The following is a 21,353-nucleotide window of genomic DNA, read 5'->3' as shown; positions in this document are numbered from 1 at the left end:
TTCAGCCTTTAGCACATCCCATTCACTTTCCCGTGGGAACTTCAGCACCAGGAGAGGGAAACTAGTTAATGGAGACCTGGATCAATAGTTGCTGTGATTAAAATGAGACCTATACTACTCAGGATATCCCTTTAAAACATGCGGCCTACAGACTCATACTCTCAGCATCAAAATGTGTGACACAGTCGAAGTGTGAGCAGTGAAGCCTATTCATCTGCAGGGACCCTGCCCTCTGCCTTTATGTTCTTCTTATTTTGAGTGAATGAATAACATTACTTTCTCTTTTTTTGCACACCAAGCATAAAACAGCAACAAAAAACACAACAACCATACATGACAGCCCAGAATGTCGCATAAAAACATAAGCATCAATAAAAAACATTATAAAATGCACAATTTTGGGAAGCCAATAAAGGCCATCAAGTTTAAGTTAAAAGAACTGTGTGTGTTTGGGATGTTTCTAAGCTGCAACCTTTGGACAGTAGGTGCGTAGCCCCCAGCTAAATACAGTGTGCAGATGAGTAAGGTGAATAGTAGCTTGCAGTGTGCTTCTGTTGGCATTAAGCTGGGAGGGACAACTGTGAATGTTGCGTTTACAAACAGTAACCAGCAATTCCTTCATATTATAGGCAAACCTTTAACACTCGAGTGACATGGATGTTTCAGAGGAGCATGTACATCTTTTCCAGTGTTATCTTGCGAGTTTTGTGTGTGTATGTGTGTCAGGACAGTAACTAGGCAATGCACGAGCAGTATCTTAATCGGTGACTGCTGCTGTCTTCATGGCAATCCCCGGATTGGGATGAGCTGACATGTGCAGCGACAGAGCTCAAAGTTAGTAGGCTCAGCTCAGCACGGCTCAGAACATTCAAACCGACAACTGCTGGCATCTTCCTTTTTGGCACTTCGCATGATTTTTTTCTTTCTTGCTTCCTTGTACAGTGATTTGTTCTTCCTCAGTGCATATGTTCATTCACTATGACAGAAGGAAAACACAAGTCAGGAAGTGACCTGTTTGAGACTTAAGCTACCATAAATCTGCATTGCCGCACAGTCTTATCTATATGGGCCAATGTAGATGCTTAAAAATGTATGATGATAAAACATGTTTACATGGGATGTTTACACAGCAAGCACTGACCTTTATGTATGGCAACGTACATTCAAATTCAATCATGTCTTGGAAACCATAAGCCCAGAAAGTGTAACAGCCGCAAGCAAAATGAGAATACCGTGCTCCATAAATCTGCTCCCTCGTCTGTGGCTCTCGTGCCTACATGACTGGTTACTGACATCTGTCTTTGTTACTGCGGACAGGCTCCACTGTCGTAAGCGATATAATTACTGGTCAGAGCATTAAACGTTAACATCAGACACTGCATTCTACAGCCAAGCAATACTCGTTGATGCAAAGCAACCAGCGAACCCTTTCCTCTGTGCGAATGACAGATTTTCAATTTCATATGTTTTGTGTACAGTGAGCAGCAGCAAGGTAGCAGCACTCTGCAGTTTCCTCTGCTGTCCCCGGGGAGGAAGTCATGTCTGTGACTGAGGCTCAGTACTGCGCTGTGAACCATCCAGCCACTAGATATCAAAAGCATTGAAGCACTAAATTATACAAGTCCCATGCTCTGAACAATGTGTGTGTGTGCCCGTGAATGCGTGTGCACTCGCGTGTGACACTGTATGTGTTTTCATGGCCTTACTGCCATCCCTCCAGGTCTGATTAATATTTTAGTGAGCCATGAAGATACAGGAGCTTACAGGCAGTGAAGGGGTGGTGGTGGTGGTGGTGGTGGTGGGGGGGGGGGGGTTGAGAGGGAAAGCTTGATGTGTTCAGACAGGCTCTGTGAGCACGACTCAGATTGGTCCATGTCCACAACAACACCAGCCCTTTCATCACGACCATGAACATGTATGAACAAAAGACGAGTGGCTCACAGTACAATGCGCCACTTGAAAAGCTTCAGTATGGGCTTTGATCCTTGGTGGGGACAAGCTTTATGTTTGGCTCCAAACTGCTGTGGGACTTTGATGATATTCCAACAACAATGGAGGAGTGTGTGGATGGTCATCTGTGGTCAAGTGCACTCAGTTTTGATGATATCTATCTGTCGATGTGCTGTTATTGTGTGCTACGTTGTTAAGAGAGAAGCATTTTCACTTTCCCTTTGAGGAGACACAATCTGATATAAGATCTAAAGCAAAGTTCTCACTAATTAACTTGAAATATGATATTATCTTGACATCTCAGACATAACAGTCTGGCAGCACAATTACCAAAGAAATATCAAAACAGACTTTAACTGCTTAAAAAACATGAAAAAAAAAACAAACCCCTGTATTTTTTTATTTTCACAATAAAGTAAACTTTCTTTGAAAAAAAAACTTCCATGCAGCCGCTTCTGTCTCTGCTGGCCAAACATTGCTTTTACACCAAGAAGATATGTTTCTGCCACTGTGTCCACACCAGTAGCATATCATAGTCCCCTGTGTGCTGTTTTCTTTGTGATGAGGAATGAAAACAGAAGTAAAAACTAAAGTAGAAATCAGAATTTTTATATTAAGATCAGTTGATAAAGTTCTATCAATTATTGACCCATCCCCATGTCGTTGTGAAACTGTATGAGAGCTCCAGCGTGAAAGTCTAGAGGCTAGATTTTTAGCTACACTAGCAGCTGAGCTCAAGGGATGGCAATGCCAGCCATACTTTATCCTAATTAGTAAATGTTAGCATGCTAACTCATTAGCTAACTCATTAAATAACTAACTTGTTAACCAATTAAGAAAAATGGTGAACATGGTAAATGTTGCCTTCCAAACATTAGCATTTAGCTTAAAAAGCACCCCGTACTGTAGCACAGAGCTGCTAGCATGGCTGTGTTCCCTTAGTCTGGTTGACACGGTGAGCCTCTCTGTCAAGATTAAATTACAGTATAAAACGGGACCCACCTTAAAATCCAGCATGAAACTGATACATATCTCCAAAAAAAATCTTCTATTCACTTAGCAAAATAAGGCTGGAGCTTTTGGGCTCCTGGAGTTCAAAGGCCCTGTAGCAGTTGCCCCGTTGCTAGGCTAATCCAATGCTACCCATCCATTAGCTGCTGGATACTCGTTGAACACTGCAGAATACACTTCAGTACCCCGCCAGGTTATTACTGTAGGCCTAAGTGAACAGACACATGCAGGTCTCATTAAAAAGCTACCTCGTCGTTTATGCATTCATCAAACAGGATGATAGAGAGCTTGTGCTCTATATGCCGTCTGTAATGCTATTAGCATCGCTATTGTAGCAGCAGGGTGCTTTCTCTACAACACTCAACAGGACCCAAATGGCCTCTGCAAGATTCAAATGGCCCATGAAGGAGATTCAGCTGTGATTTATAGTGTAATACAGGAATTATAGTCATTGCCGGATAAGCAGGTGGGGGCTGATTATAATTATGTAATACTTAATTATCAGATTTCCTTCTCAAATCCTCTGGCTGCTATCACTTCTCTCTGCTGTAAATTAGGATTCAACTCCATAATTAAGCATCCTGGACAGAACCTGAGGTGAAGCCTGGAGAATAAAAGTGAAAGTCATCTTGAATGTTAAGACATGATGAGTACTTGTGATGTCTGTGTGCACGTGAGTGTGTGTGTGTGTGTGTGTGTGTGTGAATTGCGTACTTGAGTTCTTCTGTCATCACCCATGACTATTTTTTTATAAATTCAGATTATGTTTTAGTAAAATTGTTTCACTTCAGTAATACGAGTATAAAGGTGAAGATCCTAATGAGGTGTTTGGGGAGAAGAGGATGATGAGAACAGCTGACGAAGGATAAATGTGGATAAATTATGAACGGGTCAGAGTAGGCCGGTCTTAATGAATCTTGTGACAACTGTAAAAGTACATTGTTCTCTGAAGAGTAATTGACATTAAACCACTTACACTAGTTGCTAAGGTGACTTGTGTGTGGTTATTGCACCGTTAGATGCTTCAGAACTGTTGCTCTAAGAGGTGCAGGGCAATGAAAACACATGGGATGTTAACAGTAAACACAGATATGGATGGTAAAAGTTTTTTGTGCAAATTGAGCAAAATAATGTATTACAACAGTCAAGGGTGAATCTGTCTATGATCACAGGATCATATTTTGCTCTACTCCCACTTCTCCTACCTCTGTGACAGAATAAAATCAATTCTGGATGATATCATCACACCGGTTGACATTTTGACAGCCCAGGCCTGAGTCACAGACAGGACATCACACCTTGTCTTGTCTGGGGAAGGATGTATCACCAGCAGCACTTACAGTACTGCAGGACCAGCTCATTTTTGATATGGTTAGCTGTTTACTGAAATGTGCTCATAAAAGTCACAGGGTTATGGAAGAATGATGCAATGTCAACACTGCTCAGCACAGCGAGGGCAGCTGGAAAACATCTCCAGAGTTTGGATGAGTTTGTGTCAGCTTGTAGCTATGTGTAAAATACATGTTTAGTATAAATCTGGAGGGTAGCCTATTGTTCATTTTCAAGGAAACATGCAATTAATGGCCTCCTAAAGGGTTTAGTCTATCACTGATATTTATCACTTTGCACAATAGTGTATTTTTTACATTTTGCTGTATTCAATTTAGGCTGTTTTGTATATATTTGCAGGTTTTGTGTACATACAGTTATCTCAGATATCTCTATCTCTACAGTGGATGCTGATATTGATGTTAATTTTTGACTCAGGGCCCTTTGGTTACTGGGAATTTGTCTTTGAGAGGTGAAACTATTTTCACTTCTATTTCAGTTCATTTTTATCTATTTTTTAAATTCTCACTGTGGTTGCAATAGCCATGTTTTCTATGCAACTTATTGTATAAAATATGCCGCATGAAGAGTTGAAAGCCTACTGAGCTACACTAAGGTCCCTCTAGTACAGTGCCATGATGATCCACTAAATCTTTTATGTCAATACAAGTAGAAAATGTGCTATGCTTAACGAGTATGATATATTTAGATATATAACCTCAAGCTTATCATGGAGCTAAAGGTGATTTACTGCACACTTAGACGAGTAAGGCTCCACAAAGTTTTCAGTAAGTCTGAACCTAAATAATAGATTTGTCTTCATCTCTGAATATTACATGTACAAGACATGCACATTTTCTTTTATGCTGCATGAAGGCTTATTAGCTGTGCTGTGAGACAACATAAATTTCAGTTTTTCTACTTCTGAGATACTGCTGTCATGCTATCTGAAACATCATCTTATCTAGTTAGGCAGTGAAATAAAAGTCAACACAGTTTTCCTTTGGCTTAACTTTTATTACAATGTGGTTGCGTATGCATACAGGTCCAAAGGACAGAGAGAATCCAGGGCAAAGTCGCACAGTCATTTTTATACAACTGCCATGTCCGAGACAGACTTATCTTTTAGGTGCTTATCTACTAAAAGAAGAGCATGTGTGGGTGACCAGCGGTTCCTGTTATTCACATATTTTTGTCTTTGTACCACTCCACTCTGTCAGTATTCATCCACTATGCATGCAGTTATCAGGCCTTCAACACATAACAGAATGTGGACTGTTGTACAGCTTCAATGTTACACAAGTCACACAAAACATCAGTATTTCAACTCATTCTTAATGCGTTTTAAATCACCTCTAAGTGGTACGATACCATACTTTCCCTTACACTGCCCTCTATAAAACTCGGATTTAAATTCTGTATATTCATGACTAAATGGCAATCAAGCGAGTTACAGTTGGGGGAAAGTTATTTTGGAGGTATGACTTTTAGTTTACACAGTGCTGGCAATATAAGCAAACGACCACAGGGCTGTGTTCAGATTTTGATTCAATGAGTCAATCAGTCAATCGATCAACAAATCAATCAATCAAATTAATGTAATTCAAAGTCCTTTACAAGCAATCGACAAAAGTAAGGCTGTTAAAAAAATATTCAGAGACTAATGCACACTAAAACACCTTAAACATTGAAATAGACAACAATAAAACATTAACGATAAAAGATAATACAAGTGATAAAAATAACAACACAAATAAAGTTAGAAATACTACGCAAAATAAATTGATTTCAGTGAAACAGTAAAATGTTAATAAAACAAAATAGAACAAAATAAATAATGATGACAATAAATCAAAGTATCACTAAATCAAGTATGACTAATAAAACCATAGCATTATAAAACACTTCACAGGGCTGGAAGGAAACAGTGGAGGTTTTAGTCTACATTATTTTCAGCTCCTCTCAGATCCTCTGGAAGGCTGTTCCAGCAGCCTGGAGTATAATGGCTGGAAGCAGCGTCACATGTTTTTGTTCTGCTTCGTGGAACAGCAAAAAGAGAAGAACCCGAGGATCTGCAGGCCTTTCTGGTTCAGAAACCAAAAGCACTTCTGAGAGGTGGTCTGGTGCAAGGTCATGCAGTACCCTCTCAACTAATAAAAGAATTTTATGATCAGTATGAAAAACAACAGGTAACCAGTGTGAAGACTTTAAAATAGGCGTATGGTGTGTACTCTCCATTTAGTCTAAATCAGTGTTCTTGCATAATTTTGAACAAATTGTAACTACTGCGTAACGTTCTTCAGTCTGGTCTGCTAGTTGAAAAGGTCTCTGTGTTGCTCAGAGAGAGAAATAACCCCACTTTGAAGATGTTCTTCAAATGATGAAATGCTGTTTTTCTGACACCTCACACATGAGCCTTGAAATTAAAATCAGAGTTAAAAATCATTTCTTGCTTCTCGGCTTGGGTTGACTCCTAATGTATTTAGTTTGGAGGCCAGTTTCTCTCTTTGAGCCTTTGAACCAATGATCAGTGCTTCTGCTTTATCCTGGCTGAGCTGTAAAAAATTCACTGATATGCAGGCCCTTATATCTAAAATTCAGTTAACAAGTGATAACACCGGTGGTGTTATCAGGAGACACGACCACATAGAGCTGAGTGTCATCAGCATGGCAGTGGAAAGAGATGCCGGGCCTCCTAATGACACTGCCCAGGGGTAGCATGCACAAATGAAGATGTAGCGGCCCTAAAATTGACCTCTGTGGTACCCCATAGGTAACCGCATAGTGTTTGGACGATTGGACGTCTATAGATGCAAATAAATTGCCAACATGGCCACAAAAATGATTTAAAAGAATCTGGTGGTCCACAGTATCATGGGCGACACTCAGGACAAGTAGCTGGTTTGGATTTCTTCTGATATTTTGCTCTACTTTTAGCAGGGCTGTCTCTGTGCTGATTGATTGATTGATTGATACCGATGTGAATAACCCAAACTGTTCAACTTTAGCGGAAATGTGTATGTTCATGTACAGGAGGACCTAACTGCATCATAGTATGAAGCTAATTGAAAAAATCTGATTTTAGGGCCTTTATGTGCTTTAGTGCATAAATGATAACCATGTTTAATGATCCCCTCTAACTCCCCGATCTTAATCTGGAAGAAAGATGCAGTGTTTTAACAACTAGAGTAGCTAGTAAATAGCATAGTAGTACAGCACTAGTCTCATTTTCGTATGAATGACTTTCAGACGTGAAGCTGCTCTTTCTCAAGTTATTGCTGCGGCTGTTCATCATTCATATTTCATCATCCTAAACATAACAAAGGATTGGCCGCCACACAACAGTAGCTGTTTGCAAACCTTTTGTACCGAGCCTCTGCAGTGAATGAAAATTTAATGGGGTGGTATTGCTGCATGTGCTCTCCTCTCCTGGGTTTTCATCATGAGTATTGATTTTGATGTGTAAATGCAAACTAGCCCTATTACACAGCTCTGTCAGCCGGGCAGATGTGCAATTGTGCAAAAGAGATTGATGCAAATTTTCCACAGGAGCCATCAAACTGTTTATTAATGTTGCTATCAACTGAATTCTAAAACTATAATTATTCTATTTCTATTGTATGATATGTGTGCTCTTGTTGTTTTGCATATTGATGGCAGACTGCGTGTAGATGCATTTGCACCCAGATGGCCCTTGACAAACCACAAAACCAACACTTTCTGGACATAAGAGACAATTTTAAAGGATGCAAGTCAGGGCTTTTTAAGTCTCTCCTTGCTCCTTTCCTTTGCTGTGTGTCAGTTAGCCTTTTGTTGCTGATGAACTGCAGTTGCCTTGTAGCATTATGACAATGTGTTCAATATGTCACATGAAAAAGCTCGGAGAGAAGACTTCTTCAATTTTGTTTGTTACTCATAGGCACAATAAGCAGTGGCAGAAATTACATTTAAAAGAATCAAACTGTATTGGAAACCTAGTTTTCCTTGCTACCTAGTTAACCTAGCTTTCCAATAAATCAGCACACGCATTACAATGTCTACTTTCTGACTGCGCACGCTGTGTATTTGAGTCGGAGACACCGCTTTTAAAGAGCTCCCTTAAATCACAAATTCGCACAGGCTTTTCATGTCATTGATTTTTCCCTGCCAACGGCCTCCCAGGAAAGACGCCCAAGACACGGTGTACTGCGGAACTGCAATTTACTGGAAATCATTTTAGTGGCCTTGGTTTGTTTGGCTCCCTGTTTCCACACTGGGCGATATCTTGTGTTGCATAATTATGACTGCAATTACAGAATAAGTGCTGGAAAACCACTTACAAAATACCTGCAGGAACAACTTTATCTCCTTAGGCTGACACGTGAGGTTGTAAAAACCATCACATTAGTGTAGGTGATGTCATTGTTTTCTACGCAGGAAAGTGTAGGAGTTATTGAATAAAACATGTAAAATGTACTGCATTGATTGCAAAGGAAGAATGATTTTATGACTTTAATGCTCTCAGCATACAATAGACAGAGAGTTGTACAATCCTACTAGTATCTCATATTGCCAAGATATTAAAGACAATTGATCTGCCCTGAAGCAACTTCCCCACTGTGACATTAGGCTCTTTGGTTAAATTGACACTGATGTTAAGCATTGTTCACAGGGGTGATAACATCAAGTGGTGTGGAGTCATAATTGAGGCATGCAGCACACAGGCAGAAAGTGGATTATTTAGTTTAAGTTCCTCCTCAGGTTCAAAAGTGTTAAGGTTATCACTTAGACAGAGCCTCAGGGGAAACATCACCGTGACATTCAATGAGGCCTTTTGCTTTAAAAGGTAACCTTTGTCCAGGAATTAAAAAGCAAATCTTATTAGCTCACACGTTAAACACCTTCTGTTTGTTTAATTGAATGTGTTTTTCAAGTCTTCAAGTCTTTTCCCTTCATTTTTGTCATAGAAAATCATTTTCTGAGAACCCTATATGCTGAGGCTGAACCACATAAACTGGATCAACTCCGAGTGGACATCTGTCACGTGTGTTCTGCTGACAAGGGAGCAAACACGCTTGCTGTGTCTGTTGTGCAAAGTGATGACTAAATATTCGAGGCACACGAGTGTTTACATCCCGTTCAACTGCTGCTGAATTTCCATTTGAGCTCCATAACGAATACAACCAAATGTGAACGAATGCACAAATGAAATTCATAGACTGTGTGTGGTTTTCAAACCAAAACATAGGAAAAAGGACAAGGATTAGTATAGAAAATAGGCTACAATATTTGATTTAAATTCTAATTTTTATTACAGCAAGTATGTTGCTCTTTCACATGAAAATTTAAGGAGGGAGTTTCTTGTTTAAATCGTTAGCGCTGAGCCTCTCTGTCTGCAAGGACACTCTTGACACTGGTGCCAAGATCAATGGCAGTTAGGGAACAAAGTTGTGTTTTTTTTGTTCTCACTCAGACTTCACATTTGAATGGATTGGTGCTGGCAGTTGTTTGCTTTGAAAAGGTTTGGGCTCTCTGGTGGAGACAAGCGTTAGCCATTCAGCCTGTAAATCTGATTTTTGGGCAAAAAACATGTGCATGTTTGATCGTCCTCAGACAGAGACGGGTCTTTGGTCTTTCTGAGGGAACACATGAGCATCTCAGTGCTCACTATTCATTCCTACAGCGACACGTGAGAACTGATAGCATGGGATAAAATACTACAAAGTCTATGATAGGAAAGCAATGCGGTAACCTTTCTCCTGAGTGCCGCAAACATGTAAAGTCCCCCATAAACCCTGTTTGAGACCTATTTCATGTAAACATTTACTCATATGGATGTAAATGTTTGACCTCATTCCTTATTGGAAGTAGTTAATGTGTTGTCCAAAGAGGTTTTCAGCAAGTTACACGACATGCTGCACCAAATATTTGACACAAGAATTAAATGATGCACAAGCTACAGTGTATGCTGCAGCCACACTGCCATACGCCGCCACAAAGAGCCTCCTTTTACTACTAGTTCCCTCAGGCTTGATTGAGAGACAATGACTTGTTGCTGGATGAATATGAAATACTTTATGTGCTGTGACGTCTGCTGACTGAATGTTCTTTGCCGCTTTCAAACCCCTGTGTTTACATCACTGCATCCTACCTTTCCCTGTCAGAAAGTGGCACAATTTGTATGATTGTGCAAAATGCGATTTGCAAAATGTTAGTCATGCTGCTCAAACAGGAATTTGGTAGGTTTCGTGGCAGTCTTTTTTTTTTTTTCATATGCAGTTTTCATTAGTAGCGGCAGTTGCCAAATAGATGATTCCTTCTCTAAATATGCACAAAACAATTCAGTAAGGAGTACACTTCTTGTTTTAATGAGCACAGAGCTGAGTAAGAACTCCACTTTTTGCACTCCACACAAATTGGCTGATTTGCTTCCCTAAACTCCAAACATGAAAAATTAACATCTGTGGTCATAAGTCACAAAATGAAAAAGCAGCATTATCTGTAAACATGTCGCACGGGGCTAATGATGTGCTACATCGCAGCCAGTGACATTAAAGTTTGCTGTTCTCAAAGAGCGTCCTTTAGAGTACAAATTACTCCCTAAGTACAGAGCGCAACTGCATTAATAAACAAGTACAAACCTGCACATATTAGCGTTATTATAAAAGCGTGTTGCTGCTGATTGTCCCTCTGTGCCCTGTTTCAATTAGTTCCCCTGTACTTTTTGTCAGCTTGACCTGGTTTTATCCTACGATGCTGTTTCTACTAGTGTCATTAATGTGTTGAGATTAGTGGGGGGGTATCGTGCACATTTTCTTGCTGGATTTTATGACATGAGCCTTGAGGGAGCAAGTGAGTCTGGGTGACTATGACCTGACATCAAACGCCACTCGGCACGCTGGACTTATGCAAAACTTGAGGCTGGAGTGAGTTTTCACACGATAATTTCCCAAGCCGCCTTGCCGCACCTGCCTCAACACATTTATCAGCATCGCACAGAGAGATTATATCAGAGGGAGGGAAACACCCCTTCTTTGAACGCACTAAATCTCTTTATCTAATCATCTTCCCAATTTTGTCCTGTCAACTGATTGTGTCAGTTTGAGGTGAGTGCTAAATGTAAACAGGGATCAAACAAAGTGTCAAGCTGAAACTTCCAGAGCTCTCTCTGACCTTTATTCTTTTCTCTTCAACACAAAGTGAGTTCATTAAAAAAGTAGGCAGCCTGCTCTTGAGCCATTAACAAAAAACGATGCATTCATCCTACTTTTATCGATCAATCCTTTACCCATCCTTGCATTGTTTAAAGTGTGTCTAAGAAATATTCTCCTTTCTTCTATTTGAACTTGAACTAATTGAAATGACCATGAAATAAGTGTTTGTAGTAAGAACTGCTCAGCTGTTTTTTGAGAATTCCACACTGCTGAAAATAGTAAAAATTGACAATCACAAGTATAAAAGTGATTAGTGAGGTTAACTTTGTTCTCAGATGTGTGCACACTACCAGCTGTAAATGAGATAACAAAGGTCTCATTACTTTATGTCGTCTTTCATATACACCTTGGCAACTCGTGTGGTAATAAGTGAGTAATTTCCCACTGACCTGCAGATAACTCGGCCCTCTTCCTTTGACTCTTCATAATTTCGCCACTGCGGTTGAATTTCACCTTGCAATTCACCTCTTGTGTGAAGAACTCCACCTCAAGAAACACTAAGCAAATTTTATTTTATACTGCAGTTGCAATGGATTCAGGGAACAAAAGCGGTGGACTCGACAATCCCACATTTGATGTAAGTGCAATGACTTATTCATGTGTAGACATTTTTATTTGTTCTGTCTAAAAACAAGAAAGACTGTTTTTGATTTTATACCTTGCTGAGTAGTAAGGACTGCACTACACTGAGTTCTGATTTATGCTGCTAAACAGTGGGCACAAGTGGGAGTAGTTTAGGTTGAAAGTTTCTAAAAGTTGTGAAACTTTGGCTGAAAGTCTTTCAATGCTCTCACCGCCCTTGCACAAGGAAGGCCCACACATTTTGCCTTGTTTCGATTAGATCCATAAAGCTTTGTATTGTTCCATTTATTTTGCAACCAACACAGAAACACAAAATCAGAGATGTCTGTCTATCTACCTGAAATGTCTGTTTCACTGCACTGCATAATTCAGCTTTAAATACACATTAGCTAGGTGTGCACTACTCATAAACAAATCATCTGAGAGTTATTGCATGGGAATGTCTCCAGGCGAGCGTTTGTTACCAATTTGCTTGTCTGTTTTTGCATCTGCATGTTTTTATATGGTGCTGCAGATGAATGAACGAGTCAATGATCAGCCCAAAGGAAAGGAGGAAAATACATGCGGGAGCTGCATTGTAGCAGAGGAGGACAGAAATAAACCAACCTATTGTGTGACGGACGTTCCTCCCTGGTACCTTTGTATTTTTCTGGCCATGCAGGTGGGTGTCATCCTACCTGTGTTGTGAATTGAAATCAGCCTTCAGTGTTCTTTCGAACCTGTGGCAAGCTCTCTTCGGATGCCTTGTGAATTTCCTGGTTGTTGACATCGTAATGGGGGCAGTAAACATAACATGTTGAAACCTTTGTTCCTTTCAGCATATCAACATAATCATCATAATCAGGGTGCCCCAGACCAGCATTGTTAATGTTTCAAAAATATCACACTCTCTTCACTGTTCCTCTCCCGTGCAGCATTACCTGACAGCATTCGGTGGGATCATCTCCATCCCCCTCATTCTCTCGGAGGGGCTATGTCTGCAGCACGACAGCCTGAGCCAGGGTCGCCTCATTAACACCATTTTCTTCGTCTCTGGCCTGTGCACCCTGCTGCAGGTCACCTTCGGCATCAGGTCAGAATGGTGCTGCTAATGTAAGGATTTATGGTTCAACACATTTTCAAGCAGCAGCTTGCAGCTGTTTTCAGCAAAAAAGCTCTTGTAAAAGTGTTGTATGCTACCTGCCCAGCCCCAGACTAAAGCCAGACAGACAACGCTCCTGGCTGCTGGTGAGCAAAAGACACATTTGGTGGAGACCATGTGTGAAGACATGGGCTTACATTTGTCTGCCGGACAGAAACAAAACTCCAAATTGATGTTGATTTTGCTCCACGTCTGCTAGATGTGTTAATAGAAAAGGGTTTGGCCACGTGTTTTGCAAAACTGATGAAATCCCCATCAGCCTCAGTGTCTGGGTTTAGCACTGGTTAGCAAATGCTGCTTGCTGACATGGTTAACTAAGAGCGTGTAAACATCTACATTGTCTGTGTGAGCATGTTAGCATACTGATGTTAGCCTCATAGAGCTGCTGGTGTGTCTGTGGAAGATGAAAGTCTCTCACTCACTTTATTGTCAACGTTATTATACAATTTTTGCTCACCTTAATTACACCAGTGGATTCAATGCAAAATGTCCATTAAAAGGCAAGCTAACCAGTTGCATGCTGCTCAGTTTTGTAGCCATAGACATATGGTGTCCTTTAACTGCTTTGTTTTGGACTAATTTCTCACTAAACGATTTGTCTTTTTGTCGTTGCTTATGAAGGCTTCCCATCTTACAGGGGGGTACATTTGCTTTGCTGACCCCTGCCATGGCCATGCTGTCCATGCCGGAGTGGGAGTGCCCAGCTTGGACCCAGAACGCCAGTCTGGTCGACACGTCCTCACCTCTCTTCGTAGAAGTGTGGCAGACCCGCATGAGAACAGTGAGCCAACACAAACACTGTGCAGTCGCAGATTTCAGCAACAAAGACGGAAGACGGCATATCTGTGGAGCGCATGATTAAGTCAGCGAGCTCACGCGGATCCTGCGCTGGAAAACGACGAATCATACAGTTGTTACGCTCTGTCAAAGAAAGAGTGGCGACGTTAATGCTTATGACCTCGCTTGCTGTGTTTCTGTCCACAGCTGCAGGGCTCTATCATGGTTGCCTCCCTCCTCCAGATCCTGGTCGGTTTCTCTGGCCTCATCGGCTTCCTCATGCGCTTCACTGGCCCCTTAACCATTGCCCCCACAGTCTCTCTCATAGGCCTGTCACTGTACGATTCAGCCGGAGACAAGGTTGGAAGCCACTGGGGCATCTCTGCTATGTACGTAAACACTTGCCGCCATAGTGACTGCCTCTTTGGCAAGTTGGAAGAAAATGCTTTAGCTGCATGAACCAGCAGTACGGGGCCGCAAATTTACAAGTGACCTTCTTTCACAGATGGTCACAGTCTACAATTACATTAAAAACTAAACTGTGCCTGGTTAAGCTGTATCCTGCAGCCAAAGAGCTTTTGAGATTGAGCCGGGTTTTCCTTCATTGTGCATGGTGTCATCACTGGCCTGTTTTGAGTATGCTATCACTGTCTAATTTTGTGTCATCATGCTAATTACAGTTCTTCTCATACATACAGGACCACAGTGCTGATCATCCTGTTCTCCCAGTACCTCCGTCGCATACCAATTCCTGTTCCTACATATAGCAAAAGCAAGAAACTGCACACCTCGAAGTTCTACATCTTCCAGATAATGCCTGTATGCTTTAGATAACAATACTCTACATCATTGACATTGATGTCAATATGTGTAATTGTAAAGCGATTTTTATTGTCTTTTATGGTTACCATGAAATACTGACACTGATACTAACACTAGTTATTGCTTAGATTCTGCTGGGAATTACTGTCTCATGGTTAGTGTGCTACCTCCTCACCATCTATGATGTCCTGCCATCTAATCCAAGCCAGTATGGGTACCTTGCCCGAACTGATGTGAAGGGAAATGTGGTGAACGATGCTTCCTGGTTCACATTTCCTTATCCTGGTAAATTCACAAGAAAACTACCAACATACCTTTGTCATTGATCTGTCTTTTTTAAATTTCTTTATGATATTATTCCTTTATCATAAGTCATTTAATAGCTTGAGATGTAGTAGGTGTAGTGGAATCAAATATTGACAACATTGCTGAAAATTGATGTCTTACAGACTATTCAATAATCAGTAATTGACTCACCTTTCAGGTCAGTGGGGCATGCCAACTGTCAGCCTGGCAGGTGTATTTGGCATTATGGCTGGAATAATATGCTCCATGGCGGAGTCTGTGGGCGACTACCATGCTTGTGCCAAGCTGTCGGGGGCCCCTCCTCCCCCGAAGCACGCCATCAGCCGGGGAATTGGTGTTGAAGGGCTCGGCTGTTTGTTGGCAGGAGCCTTTGGCACAGGCAATGGCACGACCTCCTTTAGTGAGAATGTGGCTGCCCTGGGTATCACCAAGGTAAGATAGTCACGAGTGATTTCATGACTTGGCTGTCTTTGGTGTGGAAGAGCAGAACCAGCAAGTCTGCAAAACACATTTCAAACCACTTGTTTGTTTGACAGGTGGGCAGCCGGATGGTGATTCTTCTGAGCGGAATTTTCATGCTTTTGATGGGGATGTTGGGTAAAATTGGAGCAATCTTCACAACCATCCCCACCCCTGTGCTTGGAGGCATGTTCATGATCATGTTTGGAGTCATAACTGCAGCAGGGATATCTAATCTGCAGGTGAACAACAGCATGAAACATGGTTTGATATTCGGCCAAATTACCTACAAATGCTCTGCTACTATTCTATTGTTTTTGCTGACACATCTCATGTTCCAGTTCACAGACATGAATTCCTCCAGGAATATATTCATTTTTGGTTTTTCCATGTTTTCTGCACTCGTCGTTCCAAACTGGATAATGAAGAATCCTGATTTCTTCAAAACAGGTATAATCTACCAGGAAATTCCATTACTTCACCTCAAATACTAGTCAACATGAAACAATCCAGTGTTTTATTGTGAAAAATCTGAGCTCAGCATGCATTCAGCTTCATTAGAACTGCAAGTGTCTCATATTAATCTTAATGTGTTTGAACTACATCGCACTAATACTTTTTCTCTCTGTGTGTAACTCAGGTGTTGAAGAACTAGATCAAGTTGTACACATATTGTTGACCACCCATATGTTTGTCGGAGGGTTTCTTGGCTTCTTCCTTGATAACACAATTCCTGGTAAGCTGAAGTGGCAGCTTGTAATTGAATGAAATTGCGTTCAGTGCACATGGCAGCCTTCCAGCTGTTCCATGTAGCTTCTGTAACTCTACTAATATCTAATCATTACGCAAGCTGCAGCTTTTCTATTTTGCGAATGCAAGCTACATGTGTTATTATAAAGAAATGTGTGATTTGTGGCTCTCTTCTTATTGTCTTTCTAATCTCAGGGACCAAACGTGAGCGTGGCCTCTTAGCCTGGAACCAAGTACATGATGAGGACTCTAGTAGCACCTTGGGAACAGAAGACGTGTATGACCTCCCCTTTGGCATCACCTCTTGCCTCTCGTCCCAGTCTTGGGTTCGCTACATTCCTTTTTGCCCGCAGAACGGCCACAGAACTCATTCCAGGCCTGAGGACAAGAGTATGTCACAGAGCCAGGGGAGTCACAGCCCAGAGGTCATTGATGAAATTCCTCTATAAGCTCAGGGCCAGAGGTGGTGATAAAAATAACTTGATAAAAATCGTACCTGCCTCTCCTCTTAGGTCACACTGACATTAGAAGGGTCACAGAAATTATTGTCAGGGCTCTCAGGGATCTTCACAACATCCACCACTGTTTACTAATTATTTTTTAATAATTATCAGTAATTATCTGTTGCTCTCATTGTGGGTTGCTGTGGATGCCAGTAAAAGCAAAAAATAACAATATGCAAATGCAGAATGCAATCCTCTCTCTCTTTAAATGCTCCTCATATGTATTATTTAAGTGTTATTCCTTTTAAACAGAATTATAGTAAGTTTATCTGCGTTTACCAAACCATATGTAGCTGAGGCTGCCAGCAGTGGGTTTCATGCAATGTGTAAACCATGTCTTCACTATTTGAGTACCGCAGAGAGAAACAAAAACATCTGAGGCTGAACCGCAGCTCTCACATTCTGTCACCACCAATTAAAAAAGAACTGCTAAACGATCCGAGTGTTGCTGTATGTGTGTCCCGCCATCACTCAGAATTCTTCCAATAACTTGCAGACGGAAAACTAGAATAATGCGCTCTTCACTCTCCTCCTACAAAGGAAATTAAATGTAGCCTGTGGATAAATTTATCATACAGCCCTATCTTCACACTGCAGCTGCTTAAAAACCCGCAGCAGCAACCCTCGAGCCGTTATTGTGTTTCCCTCTGCAAGAGCAAACAGAGATAACACATCTTCTCAATCTTTCTCTTTGCCTTCCACGCCTTCATCTCTTCCTCTCTGTATTCATTTCCTCTGTCTCACCGGCTCTGACAGCCAGGTGGGATATGGTGTAATGCTTTGATCTGTGGAGCCATCAGTTTCCCCCCCAGGCCCATTTTGACCAATGGTCAATGGCTGGCTGCCCGCTCTAATGTTGTTTCAGGATGGTACAATAGCACAAGTGCAATTTGCACTTTAAAAATCCTTTTTGCGCCTCACTCAGATCACATTACATATTATTAAAATTTGTCTGTTGTCACGCTGTTTTTGCGCAGTGATTCAGAAAAGGGCTTTATGTAACACTGTGCCAGCGATCTGCATTTCAATGGCAAATGATCGTGATAACTCAGCAGCTCTCCGCTCATCAGGGAAGGCTTCAAATGTACCAGCACCATTTGTTTTTTCTGTCCGTGACTTCAGCCTTGAGGAATTACTTTTATTCTTTCTGTCTGAAATCTACATTACAACATCTGTCCTCCGAGCTTTCAGGCACTTGATGTGATCTACTGTGTGGTCTTGAAAGCTTTCAAATGTCAAGTTTATCTCCTTTGACATAGATATTGCTGCAAATGGAGTTTGGAGAGCGGATCGAGAGACAAACAACGCAGAAGAGAGAGAAAGAGGGAAAAAATTGTGTATTCATGACCAGTAGATGGGGATCATAGTGCAGGCAAAGTGTGAGAGACCGCTCGACGCACTCCTGCTGATTCATTCATTCAAACACAAACAGTGTAAATAAAGAATAGCCAATGAATGCACATTTAAATGTATATTCAGCTGATCTGATTTATGGTGCCCACATTCATTCAGATGACCCATTTTTATTTGGAAACTGTTATCTGCATGGATATGTACTATAGTGGCTTCACATTGCTTCTCCACCTTGTGGGCTGGAATTCCAATATTATCTGCTGTTTTTCTATTCTTAGCTAATTTATTTAAGCATCACAGGAGAAAAATATGATGTAGATTTTAACTCAAATCCCTCAAGGCAATTACTTCCCATTGGCTTCGGGAGAATGAATCTTTCATCGTGCCAAGAAATAAGTGGTGATACACCAGTAAGATAGAATTTTCCATGTTTGTGCGCACACTCTGGGAATGTCGATATGTTCCTATTTAGTGTGAGAGATCAGGCAATATGCTGTAGGAAACGTGCTGTTATGCACTCACACAACCAATGTGAGGCAGTACCAATGGTAGATTATCATAAGTCAGGTTAAGCCTTGGGCTGTTTTAGTGGGCCATAACAATCAGGTCTGTTCATTTCCTGAGCTCGGTGGCAGATATATCTGACACTTCACTGCTTGGAAATACTGGATGAATCAGCACACTAAAGTTAAACTGGCTCTCACAATTAAGCCTGATCTGAGCAGGAACACTGTGACTATTGCTTCGCAGGCTGAGATAACTCTGACTCATGTACGCCACCACAACACTGATATCACAATAATCCAAACACTTGAGCCAACGTTGCTGTTACTGTTTGACAGGAGGTGTGGCCACATGATCAGGATGGTATTCTGGTAAGAAGATAAGTCTCTGGTAACATACTCACAATTTTGTACAATTTTGTACTGTCACTGAATCTGATGCACCAAACTGCTGTCCAGATGCTGCTTCAAAGTGTCTGATATTATCTCTTATTCCCTTATGGTGATTATTTGTTTTTCTATAAGATTTTTGTATGTGACATTCTCGTATATGGACTTTTTATTGCTTTTAATTCATGTTTTAATTAATCTTTGCATTTTAGTCTCCAGCGTTTTATTGTTATGTTCACTACATTAATATTGGGATTCTACTCTACTCCATTAGAATGCACTAAAAGACACTAGATTCATTGACTGGATGTTTAGTAACATGCCAGACACAAAGTGTTGTGTCGCTGACAGATACTGAATGTTATAGACTTCCTGTCACAATCGTGTCGAACCGCTCTGCTCTCGGCCCCTGCCTCCAGCCACCCTCCCCTGCCACGCACGTTCCTCACCTCCACAGACCTGCCATTATCCACCCTTCCACCAGATGCCCCCTGACTGTCCCTTCTTCCCCCGTCTGCACACCTGGTCCCACTTCTCATCAGTTACCTGGCCATCTCCGCCCACTCCTCGCCTGCACCTCATTCCCTAGTCAACCTTCTCTACACATTTTCACGTCCTTTACTCCTCGATAGATTATTAAGTTTCCACACCTTTTCTTTCCGGCCTTGTGTCTGTTATCTGTGTTCTGTTTTTGCCCGATTATTGGAGTTTGAATTCTTGCCTTTTCATTTGCTTGCTTTTGATGGACTGCTGCCTTCTGCTTTTGACCCTTGCCTACCTCACTTTCCCATAAGCCTTCTGTATTTTTGGATTTTCACAATAAAATCACTGAACTACACCATCTCTGCTCCTCAGTCTGCATTGGGGTCTTTCCCTGATTACCCTGCTTGTACCAGCCGTGACACTTTGAGCCAAGTTATCTGAAGTGAACAGAATATACCAATTGAATATGATTTATTAAGCTACTATAATGACATGCATGTATTGTATACTATACAGATAAGTAAACATATAAATGAATGAGATTAGCAGGTTGTGACTGGTAACAGCGATCTGTAATGAGAGTGCTGCTGGGTGCTGGGAAATAGCCTGAAATATTCATAATGCTGCAATCTCTATTCAGCCATCACAATTTCTGTTTCCTTTACTCTTTCATCAAGCCCTCATATGCTTCTCCCTCCTTTTCTTACCAACTCAAACTACATTTTGCCATTGATCCACTGGTACAGATGCAACTGGGGCCCATAAACTGAACTCTGGCAGCGAGTTACTTTTCATGCTTGAAACATCCAGAGCAGAGATTTCCATTTTTTTTCTCCCATGGTCAGATGCATAATTCTCCCTCCACCCCGAGCGCTGCCCCTGCCTCCTCACAGCGGGGTCCCATTGGTGTTAATTAACAAAACCAAACGAGAAGAGAAGACGACCTGCATTGAGGAGCACTTCATCCTAAAATGAAAACTCCCATCCCTCTCATTGTACTCATTAGTACTTTGCAATATCTGCCTCATCCAAAACAAGAGGGAGTCAGTATTAATCACTAATTCATCAAAAGACTTGAAAGTGCAGTGCCTTGCTTCATCGTATTTAGGATTCTCATAATAGGCCTATTGCATGTCAGAGATGAGGAATTGCACTGTGACGATGGTGACGGCATATTTTCTGGGAAAGTGTGATTAATCTGTGCAGTGTTTTTTCCTCCTTTGCTCTCTTTGGCCATGTGTATTTTCATGAACACTGGAGGGAGCTACAGGCTAAACTTTGGTTGTCAGGCTGACTCACAGATGCGAAGAATATGTGCTAAAGAGGCTCAGGATCTGCAGTGCTGGGTCTTTCTTCTGCAGCATCATTGACATATTGTTTTAGGTTATCTACCACAAGGTCAACCTCACTCACAGTATTATCACCTTGTCTAAAGTCCTTTCTGTTTAAAGGGGTATCTTGACTGTGTGCCTTGGCCATCATGTAGTCAGTTCTACAAATGCATGATGTGTAGGAGACACACATAAGAGCATTCAATCTGTCTCAGTCTTAACTTAAACACTGTCATGACTACAACAACAAAACAGCCCTTTGTAGCTTTCATTATTCATTATCATTGTGGAGGTGAAAGTGAAAGTCAAATAGTGAAAAACGATAATTTATCCAGTGCCAGACAGCTGAGTGACGTTGTCAAATATTTGCTTTTCAACTGGACGCTTTCGTAGAAAAGGGTTTCCCCAGCACAAAATGTTTTTTTTTTTTTTTGTATTTTAGAACTAATTTGCAACTTTTGAAGCTGTCG

The 21,353-nt window shown here is 41.2% G+C and overlaps 1 protein-coding gene across 1 annotated transcript; it reads left to right on the top strand.

Moving 5' to 3' along the window:
• The first annotated feature begins 12,012 nt into the window (after positions 1 to 12,012).
• Positions 12,013 to 16,769, top strand: LOC121622403 (solute carrier family 23 member 1-like). Its single transcript, XM_041959363.1, has 12 exons — positions 12,013 to 12,060; positions 12,580 to 12,726; positions 12,980 to 13,137; positions 13,828 to 13,987; positions 14,191 to 14,372; positions 14,682 to 14,802; positions 14,934 to 15,090; positions 15,290 to 15,543; positions 15,648 to 15,812; positions 15,912 to 16,020; positions 16,211 to 16,306; positions 16,516 to 16,769. Exons 1-12 carry the CDS (start codon positions 12,013 to 12,015, stop codon positions 16,767 to 16,769), a joined length of 1,851 nt encoding a protein of 616 aa, XP_041815297.1.
• Positions 16,770 to 21,353: the final 4,584 nt, after the last annotated feature.

Source organism: Chelmon rostratus, chromosome 18 (assembly GCF_017976325.1).
Source record: "Chelmon rostratus isolate fCheRos1 chromosome 18, fCheRos1.pri, whole genome shotgun sequence".
In the NCBI taxonomy this organism is placed as follows: Eukaryota; Metazoa; Chordata; class Actinopteri; order Chaetodontiformes; family Chaetodontidae; genus Chelmon; species Chelmon rostratus.
The sequence above is the reverse complement of the archived record's forward strand: the minus strand, read 5'-3'. Positions and strand labels throughout refer to the sequence as shown.